Here is a 25,651-nt window from a genome sequence, read left to right on the forward strand (position 1 = left end):
ATATTAACATTCTATATATGCAATGCAATATATATATTATTAAATATATTAAATATAAATAATCAGTTATAAATATTATATAATTAATAATTTTATAAATACAACTAAAAAAATGGAATTTATAGAAAATAAAAATATAAAAAATTTTGTTTTATTTTTAAATATTATAACAAATACTTTTTAGATATATTGTATATTTTAATTTTTAATTGAGTTTTTTATATTTAATTTTTACATATTTAAATTTATCAAAGTTATTTATTAAAATTAAATTATGATAAAAAAAAATAAATATAAATATATAAATCATTGAATAATCAATAAAAATTTAATCTCATGGAAAAAATCGTTTCCCTCGATGAATCAGCATAATGCATTATCAACATTTTCCATTTAATGTATTATCAATATATTTTCCATTGATACGAGATATGATATTCAAGAGAAAATGTCAAAAAATAAATTATTATTAAAATCTTATTATTAAAAGTTCGTTCGAAAAAAAACAAAAAAAAAAACAAAAAATATTGATTTATTATATTTTTGTCATCAATTTATTTATTATTAGTTTATAGAAATAATTTGTTAAAAATGATTCAAAACAAATTTTCATCGAATATTTTTATTTATATATTTAAATTTTACTAGTCATAAAATATTGATTCTATATATCTTTTTCTTGATCAAATTACTTTTAAAAAACAAAAATTAAAAAATTTTTTCTTTCTAAAAAATTAGGACATTTTTAAAAACATTGAAAAGGAAATTGAAAAATAAATAATTAAAAATTGAAAACTATGTAAAACAATAAAGTTAATGAAATATAATATACATTATATATATTTTATATGAAAATATATAATTAAGTTTTAAATAAATTTTATTTGAATTTTAATTGAAAAAATAATGTCCTTCGATTGATTCCTATCTTAATCAAAAATTTCAACTATTATTATTAATATAATATATTAATAAAATAATAATAATTGTTTTAATTATATCAGAAATTTTAATCACAATATAATTCTTTAAAATGAAAATATTAAAATTTTTTTAAATATTAATTCTTTTCATAAAATATTTCTAAAAATATCTCATTATGTAAAATATTAATTTTTTAAAATAAAAACATACTCATTTTTTTAAATTTCAAATCAAATCGAATTAGAAGTTAAAAAATTATTAATGTATGATTTATTTTCGTGATAAAGATTTGTCTTGGATAAGTATGCCGTCAAGTATGAGTCAATTTGATAAAAAAATTTATAACATGATAACAATAAGAATAGTTTAAGAAAAATTATAAATTCCCACTTTCTATTCAAATCGAAATTGACACTATTCACAATTATTATTGAATATTAATGAATATTGATCAATTTAACATGAGATAAAAAAATCTCTAATCTATGTCAGAATGAAATTAGAATAATAATATTTTGAAACACTTTTTATTTATTTAACTTATTATTCGTCGATTTTAGTGATGATTCTTTATTATTTCTTTATTATTTCTTCAGTTTTATCAGTTATTTCAATATATTTCGTATATATATATATATATATATATATATATATACGAAATATATTGAAATAACTGATATATATATATATAATATAGTAAAATAAAATAAATATAATAAAAATATATTATAGAGAAATCTTGAATACAAAAATAAGTAAAAAAAGAAATCGTTTTCAGTTATTCACAAATAGATTTTGGTTTATTCTAAAAAAAAAATTGAAGTCGAAGAATTTTTTATATTAAAAAAAAATGGAATACTTGGCTTGGAATACTAACAAGAACTATAAAATGACTAAACATAAAAAATTTAAATGTTTTTAAATTTTTAAAACATTAAATTAATATATGTAATATGTAATATAAGCTAATATATAACTAATATGACTCCTAATGATTCCACTGCAAAAAAAAAAAACAAACCATCCAAAAAAAAAAAAACGATAGATAAAATTCTTTGGAAAATATTAAGTTTTCAAAATAAGATAGTAAATTATTGTGCAGAAATTTTTGACATATAAAAAATACCCAATTAATAATTCTTAATTTTTGAAGTTATTAAACATTTTTTATTATAAGAAAAATTTATAGAATATAAAAATTACTAAAATTATGAAACTAATAAATATTATTATAAATTATATATTATATATATTATATATTATATTATTATAAATTTATAAATATTACTATAAACATATTTTTATTTCGATTGATAATAATTAATTGTACCAAGGTGCTTTCAGATGTATAAACCATAAATATATAAATATTAGGCAGAATGTAATAATCAAAGTTTTTTAAAAGCTATCTTGAAAACTAAAATTGATGGCCTATTGTGTATTTATATATACAGGCATAAGAAAAAGTTAATAAAAAATTTATTCTTTATAACATATTTTAAGTCCATCGAAATCCGTAAAAAAATAAACTTTGATAAATTCATCCTAATCTTTCACCAAACATTACAGAAAATATTAATTAATATATATTTTTTTATGAAATAATTTTATGAAATAATAGTAATAATGCTCCAATAAATATCAATTAAAAATTATATTAGATAAATAAATGATAAATTTTATAAGAAATATAATAATTATACAAAAAAGGATATATTTTTATTTCAATAATCTTAAAATATGTTGAGAATAATATTTTGAACAATTTTTCTTTTATATATTTAACCGTTATTTAATTGTAATTTTTTATATTTTTATTATTAGTTTTCAAGATATATGCAAGAGATTTTTAATATTTTTTTTAATATTTAATATTATGTATTTTTTAAGGGTTTGATTTAGATTAAATTTGAGTTAAGTTAAATTTACAATGCTTAAGAAATAATCTAAAGTGTTTTTACTTTTCTTGTATATTTTGCATAATAATAATTTTTCCAAAATTATAATTATATTATTCTATATAACATAATATCATAATATATATAATATATAATATAATATATGTTATAAAAATATTTATGAAATAAAATATGATAAATAAATAAAATTATTATAACTTATTTTAATGATGTATATTGCATTAGTTTATATATTCCAATTCGATGCTATTATACGTAGACACATTTTAATCTAATTCAACCAATTGCAATTCAATAGAAAATAATTTAAGATAAATTTTTTCATTTTTCTAATATTAATTAGATTATTTATGTCTAAATAAAATAATAATGTAATGTAATTAATTTAAATCCAATATTTTGATCTCTAAAATATTAAAAAATTGCATAATATGAAAAATTTTAATGAAAAATTTTTTTATTAATAATTTTCTAATAAATAAGTGATAGTTAATTATTTTGAAGTAAAGTATTCTAAAGATTAATTAAAAAAAATGACCTTGCAACATATATCGAAGATCAAGATTATTAAAGAAGATCATTTCTAAATAACAGATACCTATGATTACGCATGATATATTAAAAATATTTTTATTGATATTTCAAAAAAGAGCATAAAGAAAATAAAATAGAATTATAATATTGAAATATATTTCATACAACTTTCTTATAAAAAGAATGTCTTATAAAAAGAATAAGAAGAATCTTATTTGTTTGTCTGTTACTATATTTGTTATCATTGAATACACTAATATGAAAATTTTTTTTCTTCATTTGCAATTATTAAAAGCTTATGTCAACGGCGTAATATATGGCACGTTTCTTGCACATGTCGCAATGCATTGGCTAAAATTGTTTAAATGTCAAATGTTTTATCGCCAAATAGATTGTCAATATTTGTCCATTAATCGTTCTCTTTATCGTTTATCATCACAATATTAATAAAAAAAATCACATGAGTATATATACATGTCTTGATTAAATGCAAATTATTCAATATTTTAATAAAAATAAAATAAAAATATTTTCTTATTTAATTAATAAGAGAAAAATATTGTGTTTAATTTAATAATTATTCATAGTGAATTAATATAAATTAAAAAAAGACTTTAAAGAATTAAAAAAAAGAATTATCAAAAGAAAAAAAATTAATTAAAATATTTTTATTTTTAAATCCATTATCTATTACATCAATAAATATTTTATATGGATAATTGCCAAAAATTAGTGATGGACTATTGATAAAAATGTTGCACTATTGCAATCATTAGTAAATAATGTCTTCATCATATGATGAGATAAAATGCAATGTATTAATGATTTTAATATTTTTACAAAATATTAAAATACACAATAAAAATTCGCATATTTCAACATACATATATACAACATTATTTTATTATATGTTTATGTGTAACATAGTACCTAATAAAGTATCTAAATATCGGATATGTTTTTATATTTAATACATACAAAATAATAATTTTACATAATCTTGCCTTAATAAATGACACAGAATTATTTTAATTTTTCATTTTTTTGACACATTGACACATTCTTTTTTATATCAATTGACAAATATTGAATGCAATATTTAATTAAGAACATAAAAACTTATTAAAGAAAATATAAAATAATATAAACAAGTAGTTACTAATACAAATTGAATACAAATTTTTGAACAAAATAAATATAATTAAATAAAAAAAAAAGAAGAAAATATATCTTTGTTAGATTAATATCTTTCTATTCTATTTCTCATATAAGATTTTTTCTTACAAATATTGTTAAAAATTGTATAAAAATTTTTTACATTTCTTATACTTGGATAAAAGTATTACATATATATACTTAAAAATTCTTATCTATGAGAGACATAATATATATTAATATATGATGTATAATATAATATATTATATGATGTATTAATATAAGATAAATATATTGTTTCAGAATATAATAACAATAACATACCAATAAAAAATATCTATTGAAGATTATCTATTTTACTTTAATTGTATTACATAGATAAATTTTTTCTAATAAAATAATGAAAAAAAATAATATAAAATAAAATAAAAAAATATAAAAATATAAAAGGATAATATACAAAAGAATATAAAGAATAAATAATACGTTAATTAGAAGTTTAGAAATCAAGAAATTATTGATATAAATTAAATTATTATTGATATTAATATATTAATAAAATCATATTATATTCATTATACTATATATCAAATATATTATTTTTCTATGGATACATGTTAAAAAATCGTAGAAAATTTTTCTAAGAAAACATCCTATGACATTCTATTATTAAAAGATAATATATTATAATATTATATTATATTATATTATATTATTAAATTATTATTATTATACATCTATTTAATATAATATATATTTAATATAATCATATAATATAGATAATTAATATATATATTATTTATTATATATATTTATTTGAAATCTTTAATATTAAAATGATAATTTTTTATCCATTATTATCTTATATCTGTTATTTTATATCTTCGACTTATTTCACACATTCAAAATTTTTAAGCTCTATATAAGAAAAATATACCAAAAATATACTAAAAATCATTTACTAAAAGACACTAAAATCTACATCAAATATCGAAATTTATTAAAAATAAATATAATTTGTATCGTTTATTAAAACATTCAATATTTTATGTTTTACAAAAAATTATAAAATTCATATCATTATTTTAATAATAATGTAATCTAATATATAATATATTTAATAATAATGTAAGTGTAAAAAAGATTTTTTAAAAAATATCATATCATAATCAATAATTAATATATTAATAATAATATTATTGCCATTTAATAAGATTATTGAATTAAAAATGTGCAAAAAATTATATTTTTATAATGAAAAATATATATATTTTTAAAACTAATTACACATTTATATCAAAATTTGTAAATTTATAGTTATATTATTATTGCATTGAAACAATAAAATATCTCATTGACAAAATGAAATCAAAATTATGAAATTAAAGTTAATATATAATATAATATATCAAATATTCAAATCAAATATATCAAATATTTACTATTTAGTGAGCAAATTAATTGTTCATTTAAAAAAAAGTATATTAAACAATTTTTAATGAATCAAGCAAATTCATCTATCATTTAAAATCATGTAAATTAAATGTCGAAATAAAAATCGAATAAAATAATTGGAATTGAACAACTTGATTTGTAAATTAACTTGTTTAATAATTTATTATGAAGGAATAATTCTCAATACATATAAAAAACATTATCATCTTTTTATTGAAAAAAAAGTAATATTTATAACATTATTATTCTTTAATAATAATTAAATAAAATAATAAAAATAATAAAAATAATATATTAACTAAAATATAATAATATATAATCAATTGTCAAATTTATAAAAAAAATTTAAACATTAATTTAAGACTGAGTTTTTCTTATTTTCAAAAAATAATAAATAATAAAAAATTCATTTATATAAATAAAATTTATATAATTATTTAAATTTAACATCTATTATCTGAACTGTTACTTGTTTGCTAAGAACTGCTAAATATCATTCCATTTATATATCTTTATAATATAATATAATATAATTAAAAATGTATATGGTATCCTTATAAAATAAATAAAAAATTATTATATTAAGCATTAGATTGTTATTAGGCTTGGAAAACTCTTTTTAATTAATATTTTTTATAATAACACATTTTAGAAAAAATATTTTATAAAATATGAACGTCAAGTTCTATTAATAAGAAAAAAAATCAAATCATTGGTAAGCGAATTAAATACATTCCCATTATTAACAGCCTGTTGTACAAATATTTATTTATTCTTCAACATATTCATATAAATGAAGTTCTAATAATTGCCGCATTATTGCAATCTAAATATATATTCAAATATAAAGTTATATAAAGTTATATAAATTAAATAGATATAATAATAATAAAACTATTTTTATATCTAAATTTAACAAGAATATATTTTTATTCAATTTATTAAATTATAAAAAAATAATCAATTTCTACAAATGTTCAATGATTTACACATCTTCTAATGATGAAATTTGCCAAATAATGTAATTGAAACTCGCATAAATATCGAATATAAACACAAATATTCATAAATGATGGCAGTCAGCAGTAATGCAAATATTCGATATCAATAAAGGTTCATAACTTCTAGGACTATCATGTGATTTTATATACCACTTCATATGAAATAAATGAAATGAAAGTATATAAATAAATGAGTTTTTTTTTTTATTTAAAATAAGATTTGATTTACAATTAAATAAAAAAGTTTCAATTCATCATTCAATTTCATAATTGAATTTTGTTATTAAAATTTTAATAAAGTTATAAGTGATTGCACAATAGAAACATCAAATAACATAAATATATAAAACATAAATATAGATGATTTTCGAAATTTTTAATAAAAAATCCTAAAGTAAAAAAATTCAAAATTTTTTTATTAAAATTATTATATATAATTAAAATTAAAATAATTTTTAATTTATTCTCATTTATTATTTTCAAGCATCATGATTTATATTATACTTTCTTCAATCAAAAGTAATAATACAAGAAATTTTCTTTTTCTCAGAATCACTGATAATTGACTTATACTGGGATTTACTTTAGCTTTGAAACGTAATAATATGACAAACAATTGTCAATTGTTGATTAAAAAAATGAAAAAAAGAAACGAGGTCAAAAATGCAATATAAAGATTTTTAATCTCTCAATTTTTTATATTTTTATATTTCTTTTATTTTTATTATTTTTCAACTGCATTTTTTAAAAAAAATCTTTTAAAAAAAATTTTAAAGTTTTTCATTCACGAACTATATAAATTTTTACGATGAAATATAAGATTTACACATAGATTTACACATACATAATAATAATGCTAACAAAAACGATAATTTATTTATATAATCTCTTCGCCTTGATTAAATTCCTTATTTAAAATCTTCTCTAAATCAAATTGATCAATTAACTAGACACTATTTATGACTTAATTAATCATTTATGTTAAAAGATGTTAATTGCATTGGTTCTTTCACAGTTTTAATCCTTAGAGAATTAAGAATCTTAATCCAAATAATCTTAAGAATCAAATAAAGTATTGAATAAGGATATTATTCATTAATAATGACAGAAAATATTTAATTCTTTAATATTCTTAAATTTTTTTTAATAACGAGTGCAGTGTTAGAATAGTATGAATTATAATAATATAATATAAAATTTAAAACAATACATTGAATCTATTTGAATATAATGAATATATTTATTTATTATTATTATTTGAAATCTTATTATATTTTAATAGATCTTATCACATTAAAAAAATTGTCAATTCAACAATCCTTGTAAAACTTATTTGTTAAACAAGTAATATTCCTATTGGTTTTGAAAAAATTAATTTTTAAATTTTAATAAGATTTAATAATATTTAAAAAGCTAAAGTGAAAATTTTATTACAAAAATTATTAAATTTTAAATGAATTTTAAAAAATTATAAGATAACTAAAACGCATAATAAACATTATAAACGTATAATAAACATTAAAGAAAATAAATTTCTCCTGATTAAAATAAAGCTTTTTAAAAAAATTTATTTAGATTAATAATAAAAAATATATATGAATATAAAAAATTCTTGTCTGATTTTAGTTTAATTAAAATTCATTTATAAAATTTTTCTTTTTATTATAAAATTTTATTAAATATTAAAAAAGTTTAAAACTTTTATTTTTATTATTATTTTATTATTATTTTTTATACAAAAAATAAATGTATTATCACACAAAATTATATATGATTTATTTTAAAAAATAGTTCTCCTATAAGATATACGAAGATTTCAGCGAGCATATTAATGTAGATTACTATATATAATTATATAATAATTATAAAATTATTATATTATAACTTTATATATTATACTTTTATATATTATAACTTATCTAATTATTTATCTCCATTGAAATAAAATACAAAATTTTTTATGGTTGGATTGCAATAAATCAATAAAATCTACCTATCAAACTAATCAAATTGACTATATAGTTTATAATTTTCTTATGTTTTATTATTAAAATTAAAATTATTATTATTAAAATCATATATATGTTTTTGACAAAATTAATTGATTTTTAAAAAATTATTTTTTAAAAAACTTATAACTATAGACTTATATCTAATTATTTTTATAATATTATTATTATATATTATAGATTACTAAAATATTTTGTTCGATTCTTATTAATTAATTTATTAAATTAAAAATATATTAAATTTCTTTCCTTAAAATTAAAAATAAAAATAAATTAAAAATAACAATAAGAATAAATATTCTATATCTCTTAAATTACAAAAATAAATAAACAATCAAATAAATATAAATATAATTAATAGATATTACTATATCTAAATATATTTACTATATCTATGTATATCAAACATAAATATAAGCATTAACTAGTTATTTCTATCATATATCTATAATTGTAATCATTTTTATAAAATATTTAAATAAATCTTTAGGTCAATAATTTCAATATTCATTATGTTTTCAAAAATAAAAAGTAAAATAAAGATTTTAAAAAAATTTAAATTTAATTTAAATACATTTAAATGATATTTATATCAAAAAATGAAGAATAATAACAACTTACTTTCTCGAGGTCAATTCAAAGTGTCCAGATGTATAAATGGATACTGGTAACCCATAGATGATGGCGGCTGTCAATCGGTCCGTGAACACGTGCAACGGTCGGCTGCTTCCGCGCGACTGAAACGGGATCGCGATACTGAGAACCAAAGCCAACTCGAAGCCAAAGACTATTTGCTATTCGGTACTTGCTGCTGCTTGTCTCCCAGTCGATGTCATTCTTGCCTCTCCTCGATCATGAAACGCTCCAACAACCAGAGCTGAATTTCGTCCGTAACGTGAAATGTATATATAAAGTGTTAATATATTCGTGAAATATCTTTGGAATGCTGATTCTAAAGATCAAAACAAATACAAAAATGTCGGTTAAAGCTTATTTATTAAGTTATAAGCAATTGAAGTTTGAATTAGATGAATTGAAAACATAATGAAACACTTGTAATGAAAATAAAGCTATTTCATTCTAACTATATCTCGTTTCATCTAACGCAAATTTCGATTATAATTTGATTATAACTTAACATAATAACTCATATTTTTGCATATCAATTTTTGTTTATTTTGATTTTAGATATTAGAATTGATCTTCTAATATGTCTCACAAATATATTAATATTTTGTATATGTATACTTACATATACAGTAATATATTGTATACAGATTGTATACACACATCTCTTTGACCAGAGTCGATAAAGACGTTCATTCGTTGAAAAATTAAGTTCCGCAACACCTCAAGAAAGTCAGGTCAGATTTTTTATACGTATACGTATACAAACGTATATATTTATACATATACAATACATACATAAAAATGTAAATTCTTAAAAAAATTTTAGAATTTTTAATTCTTATTTTGTATGTAAGAAATAATTGATATAGTGAAATATATTAAATATCTATTGAAATTCTGAAATTATACAAAAAAATTGAAATTTAAATTTATAATTATAACATTAAAATTACTGAAATATCTGTAATGAATATAATCTGTATTCACTGTAATAGATATAATCATTAAATATAATTGTTAAATATAATCGTTTGAAAAGAGAACTATCATTTCTAGTCATTTTTTTTTTTTTTTGATCATTGAATATTTGAACTTTAAATTTAATAGATTTATCAATATATTTTACTATAATAATTAAATATATATAAAATTATTTTTCTTTTAAAAAAATGAATAAAAATATGATATTTTGTTTCCCCTTATTAAAATCTTGTTTTAGTGATGAAATGTAAGTTTAAAAAAAAATTAAAACAATATTATTAAAATTGAATGAAATTATTAAATTAAACAATTATTCCAAATATAATTTATATAAAGATAATTACAGAAATATTTTCAGAAGATATAATTTATATAAAAATAATACAGCAAATAGAAAATCAGAAATAAAAAATTGAAATAAAATTGAAAAAAATTGAATATAGAAAACAAAAAATCAGTCTCTGTCTCAGTCTATTAAAAATTCTATAAACATTTAGTATACATTTTTATCGAATAAATTATAAACTTGATAACAAGATTATATATACATTTATAGCTCATATTATAAAGTTTAAGAATAAAGAAATTAACCTTCGTATAAATCCTTTTAATTTAATGTTTTCACTTATTTTACATATAAAATTATTTTACATATAAAAATAATCATATTGAATTATCATATTATCAAATAATAAGAAATTCAAATTTATTACATTTTTATTATATGTTACAATATTTTTAAATATTGTCAGTAAAGCAATGTATTGAATTAAAATTCGAAATACATTTGTTAAAAATTATTTCAAAATTATATAGAAAGAAAATTATAATGATAATTATAGGAAAACTATTATATAATTATAGAATACATTTTATAATTATAAAAAAATAATTATAGAAGAATGACTATTTTATCTAAATCATATTTCCTATATTTTAACTTTTTTCTTCAGAGCAATTTAATTATTTTATTAATGCAATAATAATAAAAATTCCCATGATCTGTTTTTCATCTTTTTTAAGTTCTTGATTTTTCTAATTTTTTTTATTTTGTTAATAAATAATCCATTTATAAAATTTATCCATTATATTTATTCGACAAAATGTTTATTGAACTGTATATTCATATATATATATCAAGTATGTAATAAGAAACAAGGTCATAACATTTTTATAGAATGTCCTTACATTCTAGAACTAGCCATAAATGAATGTAAAATACTTGTGCGTGATATATTTTATTAATTCCTGAAACTTTGATCATTTGTTAAAATCTGAGAAATATCTATTAAATTAAAACGAAGAAAGAAAAATATAATGATAAATCAACTAAAATTATATATTATAATATATATTAATTATATAAAAGATAAAATTATATATTTCCAAAAAAAATATTTCAAATATAAGTAACAATAAACTATACTAAACTATAAGTAATTATAGGTATCAATAAACTAATATTATTGAAACATTTTTTAAGCTTTTGTTATAATTATACAATAAATTAATTTGTTACAATAAAACAATATATTAAATATAATATGAAATAATTATTAATTATATGATTATAATTTAATCATGCAAATTTAAATGAATCAAATATTATATATGTGTAATTATCCGTGGAAAACTCTAATATTTTTCATGAAAATGTGAAAATAATTATCTCGATTTATTATTCGACAAATTAATATCAATGTCATAATCAATAATATATAATATGATTATACTTTAATGAATAAAATTGAATAATCCTAATTTTTTACTGTCAATTTATGAATTTAATTTTGAGATTGTCATGTATATATATAAATAAATATATTATATATATATATATATATATATATATATATATATATATATATATATATATATCTCCGTAAAACATTATCTTTGCATGTAAAATAAACATAATGATTCAATTCTATTTTATTTTTTATAAATTTTTCTAAACTCGTTAGATCTTTTGTTGTAAGAATCATTATAAGAATCTTAAAATTAATACTTTCATTTCATGAACTATTAATAACATATGTATTTTCGATTGGAAAAAAATCTTTTTTCTAAATCTCAGTATACAATTGCTTTATCTTTCTATCTCAATTCTAATTTCTATTCCAAATTTTCCATTCTGATGACGCAGTATTTGTCTAAGTAAATTGAGTTTAACTAATAGAGTTCTTTGCTTACAATTATCACTAAATTGTATATTTGTACAAATGTAATTATTGATAGAAAATAATTTATTGGAAATTTCCTTTTATTCTTTTTATAAAAAATTAATATCGTTTGATATCGTTTGTTCAAAATTTAATCCAACTTTTAAAATATTAGAATACATATAATTATTTATATATTGAGCACAATTCTTTATCTATCGTCAAAAATTTTAAAAATTTTCTATTATTAAAAAAATTTTAGTTAAATTATTTTCATATTATCATTAATGGAAAATTTATTATTAAACATTTTTCAATTTTTTTTATCGCAGAAAACTATAATTTTATACTAAGCATTTAAAATATCGATATATCTTAAAAAAATGAAATATATATATTTTTTTTATCTATCAGGAATAAAAAAATTTAAATTAAAATAAAAAAAAAATTTTTTTATTATAATAAAAATAAACTATTTTTTACGTTACCTTAATGGAAAATTTTTTGTCACGGAAAAATATTTCGACACTAGACCAAAATATCGAACCTTGAAATAATATAATATACATATAAGCTTATATAAATTTAGTATACATATTTAATTTAATAATATCCTAATTTATTAGCTAAGATTTTAATTATTTACTTATCTATAGTCTGTTAAAATTATTCGTTATTTTTTAAATAAAGCTAAACTATATTATTTTACTATATTTTTTTATTAAGATTTCTATCAAATCTAATTAATATTTTATAATTAAACTAATTAAAATTTATTATAATATAAAATAAATTTAACATTAAAATATAACTATTTTCAAATGTATCTTTGATACATTTTTTAATTACATGAGACATATGAGACTTCTTTGAAATACTTTTACGTAACATTGTCAAGAATTGTCTAATATGAGAAAAAAATGATGTTATCTTTCGCAACATATCAAAAAAATTTTAATTAAATTTTATTATATTACCAAAGATTGAACAGTTGAATCATAAAAATTTTCCACTATAAAATCAATCTAGGCTAAGATGACAAACAATGACTAATGCACATGAGCCATTTATCATCAATACATTCATTTATTTGCATTTTTTGTATGATTATTTCACTTCAAATAAAATATAATAATAAAATATAGTGAGACTATCTTTTAAACTATCTTTCATTATTTTTGTTTAAAATTTTATCGAATTGTACAAAAAGATCATGCAATATATAAATAGAGTTTCAATATATATATATATATATATAATTACTTTTACTTTATCATACAGAACTGATACAACATAGCTGTTAGCAAAGTAATGTTTTAATTTTATTTTGCGTTTTTAGGCTACTATTTAGAGAGTAGTGCTAAGATGATCACTCTCGGAAGAGAATCTAAAATAACTAAGCCTCTTGCTAGGTTCTGGTCACTGACCGAAAGATTTTACGATCTTTGATAATAAAAAAAATAGATATTTTAACTACATAATTATTAAAAAAAATATTTTGAATGTACTTTTCAGATTTTGATTATATTTGTTTTTTTAGAAAACATAAATTATTATTTATGTATATCCCTGGTTTTTGAAAAAAATTTCATTAAAAACATCATTTATTATAAATAAAAACATAATATAGTAGAAAGAAATTTGTTTAAACAATATTATTTATTTTTAAACGAAATAAAATACAAAGTATATTTATTTATAAAAAATATTTTTATATATATAGCAAATAGAAATATATATATAATATATATAATTTCAATTACTTGCAATGAATTCTTATTTAAAAATAAATATAAATAAGCATTGATTACATTTGATCAATCAAAATCCGTAACAAATTAATATAAAAAATAAGATTATATATTTTATGAAAAATATTAATCTATTTTAATAATAAAATAAAATGCATCAAAAAAGTTTTATTTTTATTTGATTTCAATTTTTTTCATATTTTGTTTTACATTTTATACATATTTTTTTCGCGAATATCCATCTTACAATAGCAAATATTAATAAATGCAATACAAAAAGCAGATATATGTATATAATGTACGAAATAAATTATTTAAACAGTTATCTTAAAGTATATATGCTACATCTTCAATTATAATGCTGATGCATCACTGTTAGTGAAAGCAAGAACTGTAAAACACACCTCTTCTGGATCACGAGCCATATATTCTTTACAAACACGCGCTGCATCTTCTAGCAATGTTTCTGGACTAGTTGTACCATGATTAATAGGAGCAGATTTACGTCCATCTAGAAAATTCCATATATGGAAATATTATCATGATATTCTTATAATATTAATCATTATATAATTATTTATTATTAATGTTCCATTTATTGTTAATATTTTAATATAATTATAATATTATAATATATTGTAATATTATTATATGTTAATTATATATTATAGAATTAAAATATTTACCTAATTCATATAAAATTCCATTCTTTTGTATGAATGCTACAAAATGGTGATAAACTGGTTCTTCTTCACTTGGAACCTATTAAATATTTTAAATTACATTTCTATTATTGTAAAAAGCATAGAAACTATACCTCTGTTTGTCCTTCTTGTGCAACATCTTTGTGAGTAGTACTAATACCATGTGATTCCATTAAATGTTTTCCACACTCCGTAAAAGAAAGATTTTTTGCATCATCTAAGAAAGTTTTTAAAAAGCCATCTTGAAGATTTATGCTGAAAAAGTAAATTAAATAAACTATAACATAATATAATATATATATAATACATATATGAAATATATATATGAAATATATAATATATAATATATTTGTTTCAAAATAAATTAACAATTAAATTAATTTTGTATTTTTAATAAAATGCCTACATATTTTGATTATTTGCAACACTGTGAATTAATGCAATTGTACCACAGGCATTATGAATATATTGTTTCATATGAAAAACTTCTGAATCTTTAAAATTATTTGCATCTTTCATTTTGTCAACTTCTTCTTCATCTTCTAAACTGTTATCGCCCTATATCATATAAAATTATTACATATATTATAAATTATGATCTTAAAGAAATAAATAAAAATAATAATATAATTATAATTTTTTAACCTTTTTGGATAAAGGATATAATAAAATAACAGCAAGAACTGGTTTTGGTACAAGGGCCAATAAATCAGGTTCTAATCCATAAACATCAACAATACACCAATCTTTTGGTACACCTAATTTATGTAAAAACTGTAAAATAAATATTTTTATTAGAAAATTTAATAAATAAAAAATTATTAACAAAAATTATTTTATAATCAATTTAATTACTTCATATATAATGTCAGTTAACTTTTTAATAAATATATACAAAAAATTTTAAACTTATTCAATATAAAATAATCACAATTGTATATTGTAGAGGTTAATATCAACAATGAAAAGTCATGATTTACCTTTGTCATAACCTAAAAAAGAAAGAAATGAATTTAATTTATATATAAAATTGTATTTCTTAACATCAAAATAAAAATTCTTACTTCTGGATTCGATTCCATTGGTATCCAAGACGTCATGGTGAATTTTATTGATTCTAAAAAATATAAAATTCAAAACTTCATTCAATCATTTAAACTTTATATTTATTATAAGTAAATTTTGAAAAGAATTTTTACAAAAGTAGTTACTCACAATAAATGTTGGAAATTCACTAAAGTATATTTGTAGTATTATACCTACATAAAATTTAAATATTGATATATATATTAATTTATCACACTCTGACGAATTTTTTATCTAAGGTCTGTAATATTGACACAATTTTATAATATGTTATTGGTTCTTAATAAAATCGATTAAACGTATATGAATAATAATAAAATATTTATTTTTATCTATAATTTATTTTATTAGTTTTAAAGTACAAATAAAAAATTAAATCTACTTTATTAAATTTTTCAATTGTCTATAGTAGTAAAAATAGCTAATATTTTAAAATCAAAATATTTTTAAAATTTTTAGGCAAATAAATACATATATGTTTATATAAATATTTGTATTGATTAATATTAATTTTTTTTTATTTAAAAGATTTTTCAAAGATAATAAAAAATAATTGTAAGATTTACTTCTTTTTAATTTTAAATTATTTTAAATATTGATTTATTAATAAAAATTTTATAATAAATAATAGATTTGTCAAATAAAAAAGAATATTATATAACAAAAATTTGATTATAAGTATCAAATTACCACAAAATCTTTACAAAATTTGACTACAAAATTACTATATTCATCATCTATATCAAATTTGCATCAAAAATAGATTAAGATTAAGATTTGGTAGTAATTTGATGGCTATCTTTTTTTGGTCAAATATATAAAATGAATTTTATAGTTGTGAATAGACTTCAAATTAATACAAATTATAAAATTAATTTTGTTAAATACTTTTTGAAAATAAATAAGATATAAATAAAATATTTATTTTATAATTATTTTTATTTTTATCAAAAATATATAAAGTATATATATATATATACTTTATATGTATAATATATATATAATATATATAAAGTATATACATATAACAAATAAATTAAGATTATAATTTTATATGTGATAAAACTGCAAATAGTTTTATTTTAATTAATTAAAAATCTTTTTTTATATAATCATTATATTCAAGAGTTCTATTTCAAATCCTCTTTCATATCATGAATTGATGAATATGAAAAATAAAGTTAGATAAAATACATTAATGTTAATAAAATATGTATGTATATATATATAATATTAATAATTTAAAAAGATTAAATAATTTATGCCACAAATATAGGAAATGAAAATAATAGAAAATGCACAAAATTTAATTTGCAATTAGAAAATGCTCAATAACAAATTTATTGTGCAAATAAAAAGCACATTATTATACATATATGTGTAACATATTTATAAATAGACATAATATTTATATTTTAATTGCAGTTATTCACTATCTTTGTAATCCATTTTATATCACATATATTTATATATATTTAATATGTTTATATCATATAATATGTTTATGTATGATTATATCACACAATATGTTTATGTAATCAAATTACATAAACATATTAAATTATACTTGTATCAGAGTATTCATATATATGAAATTGATACAATAGATATATAGTAGATGAAATTAGTACAAATATATTTTGAAATATATGAATTAATATATATATTATAAATTTAATATTATTATGAAAAGTAATAACAGCATAGCTGTTTTTATTTGAACGCAAAAGATAAAAATAGATAAATTTTAAAGATATAAATTTTCACTGTATATAATATTGCAATATAGTATATATAAATACTATGATATAAACTGTAGTATATAAATAATATTGCATTTTGCATTTATATTAATTTATCATCATTATTGTTTTCTGAATGTATTTTTTTTAGAAAATAATATTTTTTAATATCCATTAAAAATTCAATCTTAATAAAAAATTAATATTGCATAGTGCAGCTTGAAACATTCAAAACATGAAAAACATATAGTAGAACTTGATATAATTCAAATACTTGATATATAAAAAAGCATGTACAATTTGATATATTATCATCAAGGTTTATCATTTTTTAGTAAAAATTGGCATAAATCTGAGCATAAATCTGGGCATAAATGAAGCTTTGTTTTCTTTTAATATTACTTAATTAATAAAACTTGATAATCAAATTTTATATCGAGTTTATAATATTTTAGTTATAAAACTTATATCAAAAAATTTTAAAAATCTGACTAAAACAAATATGATAGACAGAGTATATTATTTAATCTTATTGCAAATAATATAACAAAATTATAATTAATAATCAAATATATCAATTTTTAATCTTTTATATAAAATGAATATAAATATGTATAAAGTATTTATATGAAATATTTTATATTATTTAAACTGAATTTTAGTTTGCAAAAATTTCATATTCAAATTTTAATCATTTTTATAATATATTTTTCATAATTTTAATGAGGAATAATATGCAAAAATATCAGTCTTAATTATCAAAATTTAATTTAAGTTTAAAATATTTACAAACTTATGAATTATTTTAAATTTTTGCTAGTTATAATATTATATTAAATTTTTACTTGAAAAATAAAAATCACTAAAAGACACTAAATTCGAATTAGTTTTTAATCAAAGGATTTCATATGATACAATTAATATTATAATATATAAATACACATCACATTATTCCCATTGTCATTGCTAGATTAAATAAAATTAAATAAAAGCATCTCACGTGAGATAATAGCTTTGCTTTGAAAATTTGGTCAAGAAAGGAATTAAGTTATAATTGATAGAGAAATAGCGTATTATCTGCCTCTGACAAATCTATAATTGAATTTGAATTAAATCCAGAATTGCCAGATTTATAAGCTCTAGAATGTCCTTTTCACATTTTGATTTTGAAATAGTACAAAAAAAAAGCTAATCGAAAAAACATGATACGATTACATTGTCAAGATATATATAACATTTTCATGCGAATTGTCATCATTGTATTATCATGCTATTGAATTTTTATTGTGACGCTAATATATAAATATAATAATAATCATATCATGAGAATGATAGTATAGCATAAAAACTTAATATGTTTCCAATTGCGTTGGTAGCATTGATACACGTCAATTAAATAAATTTAAACAAATGTCTCAAAAATATATGTCTATTGAATATTATAGTTTATTCATTGTTCGTGATATAATTCGATATAATTTTTTATTGATAAAAAAATATTATATTCAATTATTTTCAACACATATTGCTCGAATTTGTTCATATTCAGCAATATTGAATAATAGCATCGCGGTGATTGAGTTGTGCGCCTCGTGATTGACCAGTGTTTTTTTATTAATAATTCATAACAAAATTATAACGAAAATTTTTACAAAGAAAAATGTTACTTAAAATTATTTCAATCTTCAATTAATATTTTTAGGACATATATATATATATATTGGAATTCACGAATCATTGAAACGAAGATAAAATGATAAATATTGTTTCAAATATGTGCTATAAGTAACTATAAATAAGATTATATATTTATGAATAATTATTAATAATAATGTACATATTTTGTATAAAAAATTAAAAAAAGGCGATAAAAATAATACAATCTAAATCCAAAATATATGCTGTTAAAACTTTGTATTTATTTTAAACGTTTATTCATCAAGAGTATACAAATAATAAATTACAATTAATAAATTAATGATATTAAAAATATTAAAAATAATATTAATAATACATTTCATAATATTTTATATTATCTTTAAATTTATATTATATTATATTATATTATATTATATCATATTATATTATATTATATTATATTATATTATATTATATTATATTATATTATATTTATATATTATATTATATATATTATATTATATATATTATATTATATTATATTATATTATATCATATTATATTATATTATATCATATTATATTATATTATATTATATTATATTATATCATATTATATTATATTATATTATATCATATTATATTATATTATATCATATTATATTATATCATATTATATCATATTATATTATATTATATTATATTATATTATATTATATTATATTATATTATATATTATATATTATATTATATTATCTTTAAATTTATCAAAATTATTTTATTTTACAATCAATAATTATGAATAAATAATTTTTAAATTATGTGTATCTTTTTAATTTCTTATTATTTTTTTAACTAAAATAAATTATAATGAAATAAAGAACAGATTGTATATTATCAATTTAATTTAATCTTTATTTTATTAAAATTTAATTTTTTTGAAATTATAATTTCCAAAATTTAATTAAAACACATTATATTTAAAACACTATTTAAAATCATAAGAATAAAATAAAAATTAACAGATTAAAAAATTAACAGAAAAATAAAAAATATATATAAATATATAAAATACATATGTAAAATATAATAAATATATTTTTATTAGACTTAATAATGATTAATTTACATATTGTAAATGTTTATACATTACTTTGAAAATAAAAATTTTTTTACTTTGTTCGCATATTACGTAGATAATTTTATTTGTGCATTAAAGTAATTAATTGAATTCATGTACATAGTAATTAAATTAATAGCAATGATATTGATGATATTCAAATAGATTTAATATCAAAATAAGAGATATCGAAATTTTTAAATATTTGATATCATTTTTAATATCTTTAATATCTTTACTAATATCTTTAAAATAATATCTTTAAAAATGAATAAAAAATCATTTAATATTTTATAAAAATATTGATATTACTTGTTTTATAGTTTACAAAGATTTTGTTACTTTACAAAGATAGATTATTTTTCATTTTTAAATATTAACACAGATTACATCAGATATTGATCAGATATTGTATACTTGAAAAAATAATAAAATAAATACGATTTGAGAAAGCGAGATATAATACATCAATTAACGATAATATATCTATTATTTGTGATATATGCCTGATAATTCTTCGTTTGTTTATATTGATATATAATAATTTTATTTATAAATGTAATTTCAACGTGAATATATTAAGTCAATCAAAATTAATCAATCAGATTTGCATTTTTATATGAATCTTAGGTCTTCTTATTAATTGCATTTTAAAAATTTCGATTTCGAAAGTTTCATTTTGGAATTTTTAAACATTTTAATCGCTTCGAAGGTTTTTTAAATTTTAAAAAATTCAAAATTTATGTCATTCATATTAGCTGTTTTTCATTCTTATTAATATTATCTGATTCTAATTTTTGATAATTTTCAAAGGATAAAATCAAAAATAAAAGAAAAAATGGATTGTGCAAATGAGATAGAATAAAAAGATTCTAATCTTTCAAAGCTTCGAGATTTAAAATAATTAAAATTTTTAATTGAAACAATCAAGATTTTCAAGATATCCTAGAATTTTTAAATTTAGAATTTTCACTATTTTAAAAATTCGGAACATTTCAAATTCTATCGATATTTATATTATATAATTTGAATTCTCTATCTAAAGACAATTTGAATTTGATGTACAGTGCTGCTTCTATCATTTAATTAGATTAAATGAAAATCCAATATGGCATCATATCTTGCAAAATTTTCCAAAAATTCTTAATTTAATAATATGTGTGTATGTGTGTGAATAACTTTTGAATTTAACTATTAAATTACCCTAAATTTAATTTAAATTAAAATCTATAGTAATAAATCTATAATATATATAATAAATTATCATTTTTAAATTTTAAAGTTTATAAAAATATATTAAAAAAAGTTCAAAAATTTGAATGTCTCATGTTTCAACTTTTATTTATAATAAATTTTAAGGAATGCAATGATTTTATCAATTTATATTGTCTTTTCAATATTATGTATATCATTGGAAGATCAATATATATCTATAATAACTGAGAAAGAAAATTATGAAATATTTCAACCTATAAAAACAGAAATAAATAAATATTTTCCAGCATGGAATAGTTTAGATAATCGTCCGCTTCCAAATTGGTATAATGATGCGAAATTTGGTATTTTTATTCATTGGGGTATTTTTAGTGTTCCTAGTTTTGGCTCTGAATGGTTTTGGAATAATTGGCAAGGTAATTTATATTTTTTTATTATTAATTATAATGTTTTTTCCTTAATTTAAAATTCTGTATTTTTTAAAATAACATTTATTATTTTGAAATTAATTTATATATAATTAAATTTAAACTTTATATATAGAAGAACATATTGATACAAAATACCATGACTTTATGAAACAAAGGTATCCACCTAATTTTACATATCAGGATTTTGCTCATGATTTTACTGCTGAATTTTTTAATGCATCACAATGGAGCGAACTATTTCAAGCTTCAGGTGCAAAGTATATTGTATTGACAAGCAAACATCATGAAGGATATACTTTATGGCCTTCAAAATATTCGTTCAGTTGGAATTCTATGGATATAGGACCACGAAAAGATCTTATAGGTATTAATTAAACTAAAATTTTTATTAACAGTAACAATCTAATTTTGTAATTAATAATTTTTAATAATAAATTTTAGGTGAATTAGCTACAGCAATAAGAAACTTAACTAATTTGAAATTTGGTCTTTACTATTCTTTATATGAATGGTATAATCCTCTTTATTTATTTGACAAAAATAACAATTTTACAACTCAAATCTTTGTTGAACAAAAGATAATCCCTGAATTACATGAATTAATAGAAAAATATAAACCAGAAATTATATGGTCTGATGGCGATTGGGAGGCATCAGATGATTATTGGAAATCAAAAGAATTTTTAGCTTGGTTATATAATGAAAGTTCTGTGAAAAATACAGTGGTAGTAAATGATAGATGGGGTCAAAATATATCATGTCATCATGGTGATTTTTATACATGCTCTGATCGTTATAATCCTGGTAATTCTAACATAAACAATATTTTTTTCCAATTTATATATTTTATTTATTTATTTGTAATTAAAATTTTTTAGGAGTACTTCTACCACATAAATGGGAGAATTGTATGACAATTGATAGAAAATCTTGGGGATTTCGTAGAAATGCTGTTCTATCAGAATATTTTACTTTAGCAGAATTAATAAAAGAATTAGTGATTACTGTAAGCTGTGGAGGAAACTTATTAATGAATGTAGGACCAACAAAGGATGGTATTATTACTCCAATATTTGAAGAAAGATTACGCAGAATGGGTATACTTATAAATAAAAAAATATATGCTTATAAATATAAATTTATTTAAATATATAATTTATTTAATAGGTGATTGGTTAAAAATAAATGGAGAAGCTATTTATAATACTAAGCCTTGGACAACACAGAATGATACTTTAGCTTATAATGTTTGGTATACACAAAATAAAAACACAAAACAAATTTATGCAATAATTCTTACATGGCCAAATAAAGGTGTATTATATTTAGGATCATTTAGAGCAACTACCAACACACAAATTTCTATACTTGGATCTAATTTATTAATAGAGGTATACATAACAAGAAAATAATGAAACTAATAAAAATGTAAACTATAGATTTTTTGTTTTTTTGAAAATGATCTCCAAAAAATTCGACAAATATCGATTATATTATATTAATTGTTTAAAAGAGTTTTAAATTGAAAAAAACATAAAAATTATTTTGTGTTTGCATTTAATTGTTTTATTATATTTTGTCAAGTATAAAACATAAATTTATGTTTTTAATTGTTTTTTTTAAGTTTCTTTATTAGCCTCATTATTTTCTAGCATTATATATAATATAAATAATAATATAAATATAATTGTATAAATTTAATACTATATTTTTAATTTCAGTGGAAACAAACTATTGAAAAGTTAAAAATATTCTTACCAGCAGAACTTAATAGAGGGCAACCAGCTTGGACATTGAAAATAAAATAGAAATAATATTAATCGTTCATAAATGAAGGATTTCACTTGTAAAAAGATCAAATTTTCATTTTATATATTATGATATACTTAAACAAATCATTACTTAAATTCTAATCTTAATTTAAAATATTTGAAATGTTGCATTTTTGCTGAATTTTTTAAAGATTTTTTTACTTACTGAAAAACAGATAACAATGTAAAGACAAATAAATAATTCCTATTTTTGAAGTAAGAATAAAATTTTTACAAAATAAAGACTTAATTAATCTTTTTTAATTAAATAACATGTTTAGTTTTCCTATGTAAAGAAAAAAAAATATATATTCAAATCAAAAATATAAAATATTTTTTTATTTTCTATTTATTATATTTTTCTATCAAAATTTTATTTATGAATGTTTATAAAAATGCAAAATATCTTTGGAGGGGATAGATATCTAGATATCAAAATAATAATAAAAATTCAAATTCAAAATTCATATACATATATGTTGATAAGATTTAAGTTTTAAATTTAAATAGTTTTAACTTTATATTACAGTAAGGGTAGAAAATAAAAAAATTAAAGAACACTGAACTGAATACTTTTAATACTTTAATACTTTTATATATTTAATACTTATATATTATACTTTTTATATTTAATATTTTTATATATTTTTAAATGATAATATTTTATCCTAATAAGCGGAATAAAGTATTTATCTCTAAATAAAAAGCTAATTTCATATATTTTTTAATAAATTATTTCATAATAGCATAATATAACATACAATATATATTATGTAATTCTTTATTGAACAAAAACTTACCTCAAATAAGTTACAGCAAATTTCAGAATATTGGCATTATAATATAACATTAAATCCATAGATTCATTTAGATCCATAGATAAATCATTGTACAAATATTATGTGATATATATTATGTGATATATGTGATAAAATGTTATGTGATATTCAATTTGTCTGCTTGTCAAAATAAAAACAAATCAAAACATATTCTCATTTAAGATTTTATATTAGAAAAATTAAATATATTTTTCTATCTAAACTTCATTCTTTTTTCATATTATTTTTATAAAATAAAAATAAAAGTTGATTCATTCTTATATTCATTAATCTGTGAAATTCAAATTAGTACTGAAATTTTATATATATATAAATAAAGAATTGTTAATTTTATATATATAAGAATAAAGCAAATTTCTGTATAGAAATATATATCCAATCTTTCTAATCTTCAATCTAATTTTCAAAATCTTATGGGAATGTGAAATGGGAATTTGATTTATTTCTATGAATTTTGATAAATAGGCAAGTCGAATATAATACGACGATTCATTTCATAATTTGAAATGTTATGTAATATAATGTTGAAATTTGTTATAAATTGC

The 25,651-nt window shown here is 17.3% G+C and overlaps 3 protein-coding genes and 1 long non-coding RNA gene across 8 annotated transcripts in view; 2 read left to right on the forward strand and 2 right to left on the reverse strand.

Annotated features, from left to right (window-relative positions):
* Positions 1–9,790, reverse strand: part of LOC100865439 (proton-coupled amino acid transporter 2) — a 57,952-nt gene extending 48,162 nt beyond the window's left edge. For both annotated transcript variants that reach the window (XM_086902962.1, XM_086902961.1), the window contains exon 1: positions 9,619–9,790. The gene's annotated coding sequence lies outside the window, so the exon portion shown is untranslated. The remainder of the gene's footprint in view (positions 1–9,618) is intronic.
* A 27-nt stretch (positions 9,791–9,817) lies between these two features.
* LOC147658336 (uncharacterized) lies at positions 9,818–10,807 on the forward strand. The gene is made up of 2 exons (XR_015290660.1): positions 9,818–9,975; positions 10,186–10,807. It is a non-coding gene; the product is annotated as an uncharacterized LOC147658336 (long non-coding RNA).
* Positions 10,808–14,674: 3,867 nt separating this feature from the next.
* Uch (Ubiquitin carboxyl-terminal hydrolase) lies at positions 14,675–16,766 on the reverse strand. Of its 4 annotated transcripts, none has more exons than XM_031917581.2 (8): positions 16,441–16,596; positions 16,290–16,342; positions 16,206–16,217; positions 15,871–15,999; positions 15,632–15,783; positions 15,339–15,480; positions 15,208–15,283; positions 14,675–15,032 (listed from the first exon to the last, which is right to left on the reverse strand). In XM_031917581.2, exons 2-8 carry the CDS (start codon positions 16,323–16,325, stop codon positions 14,875–14,877), a joined length of 705 nt encoding a protein of 234 aa, XP_031773441.1. In that variant the 5' UTR covers positions 16,326–16,342; positions 16,441–16,596; the 3' UTR covers positions 14,675–14,874. The 4 variants fall into 4 exon arrangements, with proteins under 4 accessions (XP_031773441.1, XP_086759093.1, XP_086759094.1 ...); XM_086902967.1 differs by having other exon boundaries at positions 16,290–16,364; positions 16,441–16,573; XM_086902968.1 differs by lacking the exon at positions 16,206–16,217 and having other exon boundaries at positions 16,441–16,766.
* Positions 16,767–21,838: 5,072 nt separating this feature from the next.
* Positions 21,839–24,517, forward strand: Fuca (alpha-L-fucosidase). The gene is made up of 6 exons (XM_012488823.3): positions 21,839–22,441; positions 22,569–22,820; positions 22,898–23,260; positions 23,335–23,553; positions 23,624–23,847; positions 24,178–24,517. The coding sequence occupies exons 1-6, from the start codon at positions 22,177–22,179 to the stop codon at positions 24,262–24,264; spliced, it is 1,410 nt and encodes a 469-aa protein (XP_012344277.1). The 5' UTR covers positions 21,839–22,176; the 3' UTR covers positions 24,265–24,517.
* Positions 24,518–25,651: the final 1,134 nt, after the last annotated feature.

This window comes from Apis florea, unplaced genomic scaffold (genome assembly GCF_048593485.1).
Source record: "Apis florea isolate Af1SG1 unplaced genomic scaffold, ASM4859348v1 contig_2274_pilon, whole genome shotgun sequence".
Classification (NCBI taxonomy): domain Eukaryota; kingdom Metazoa; phylum Arthropoda; class Insecta; order Hymenoptera; family Apidae; genus Apis; species Apis florea.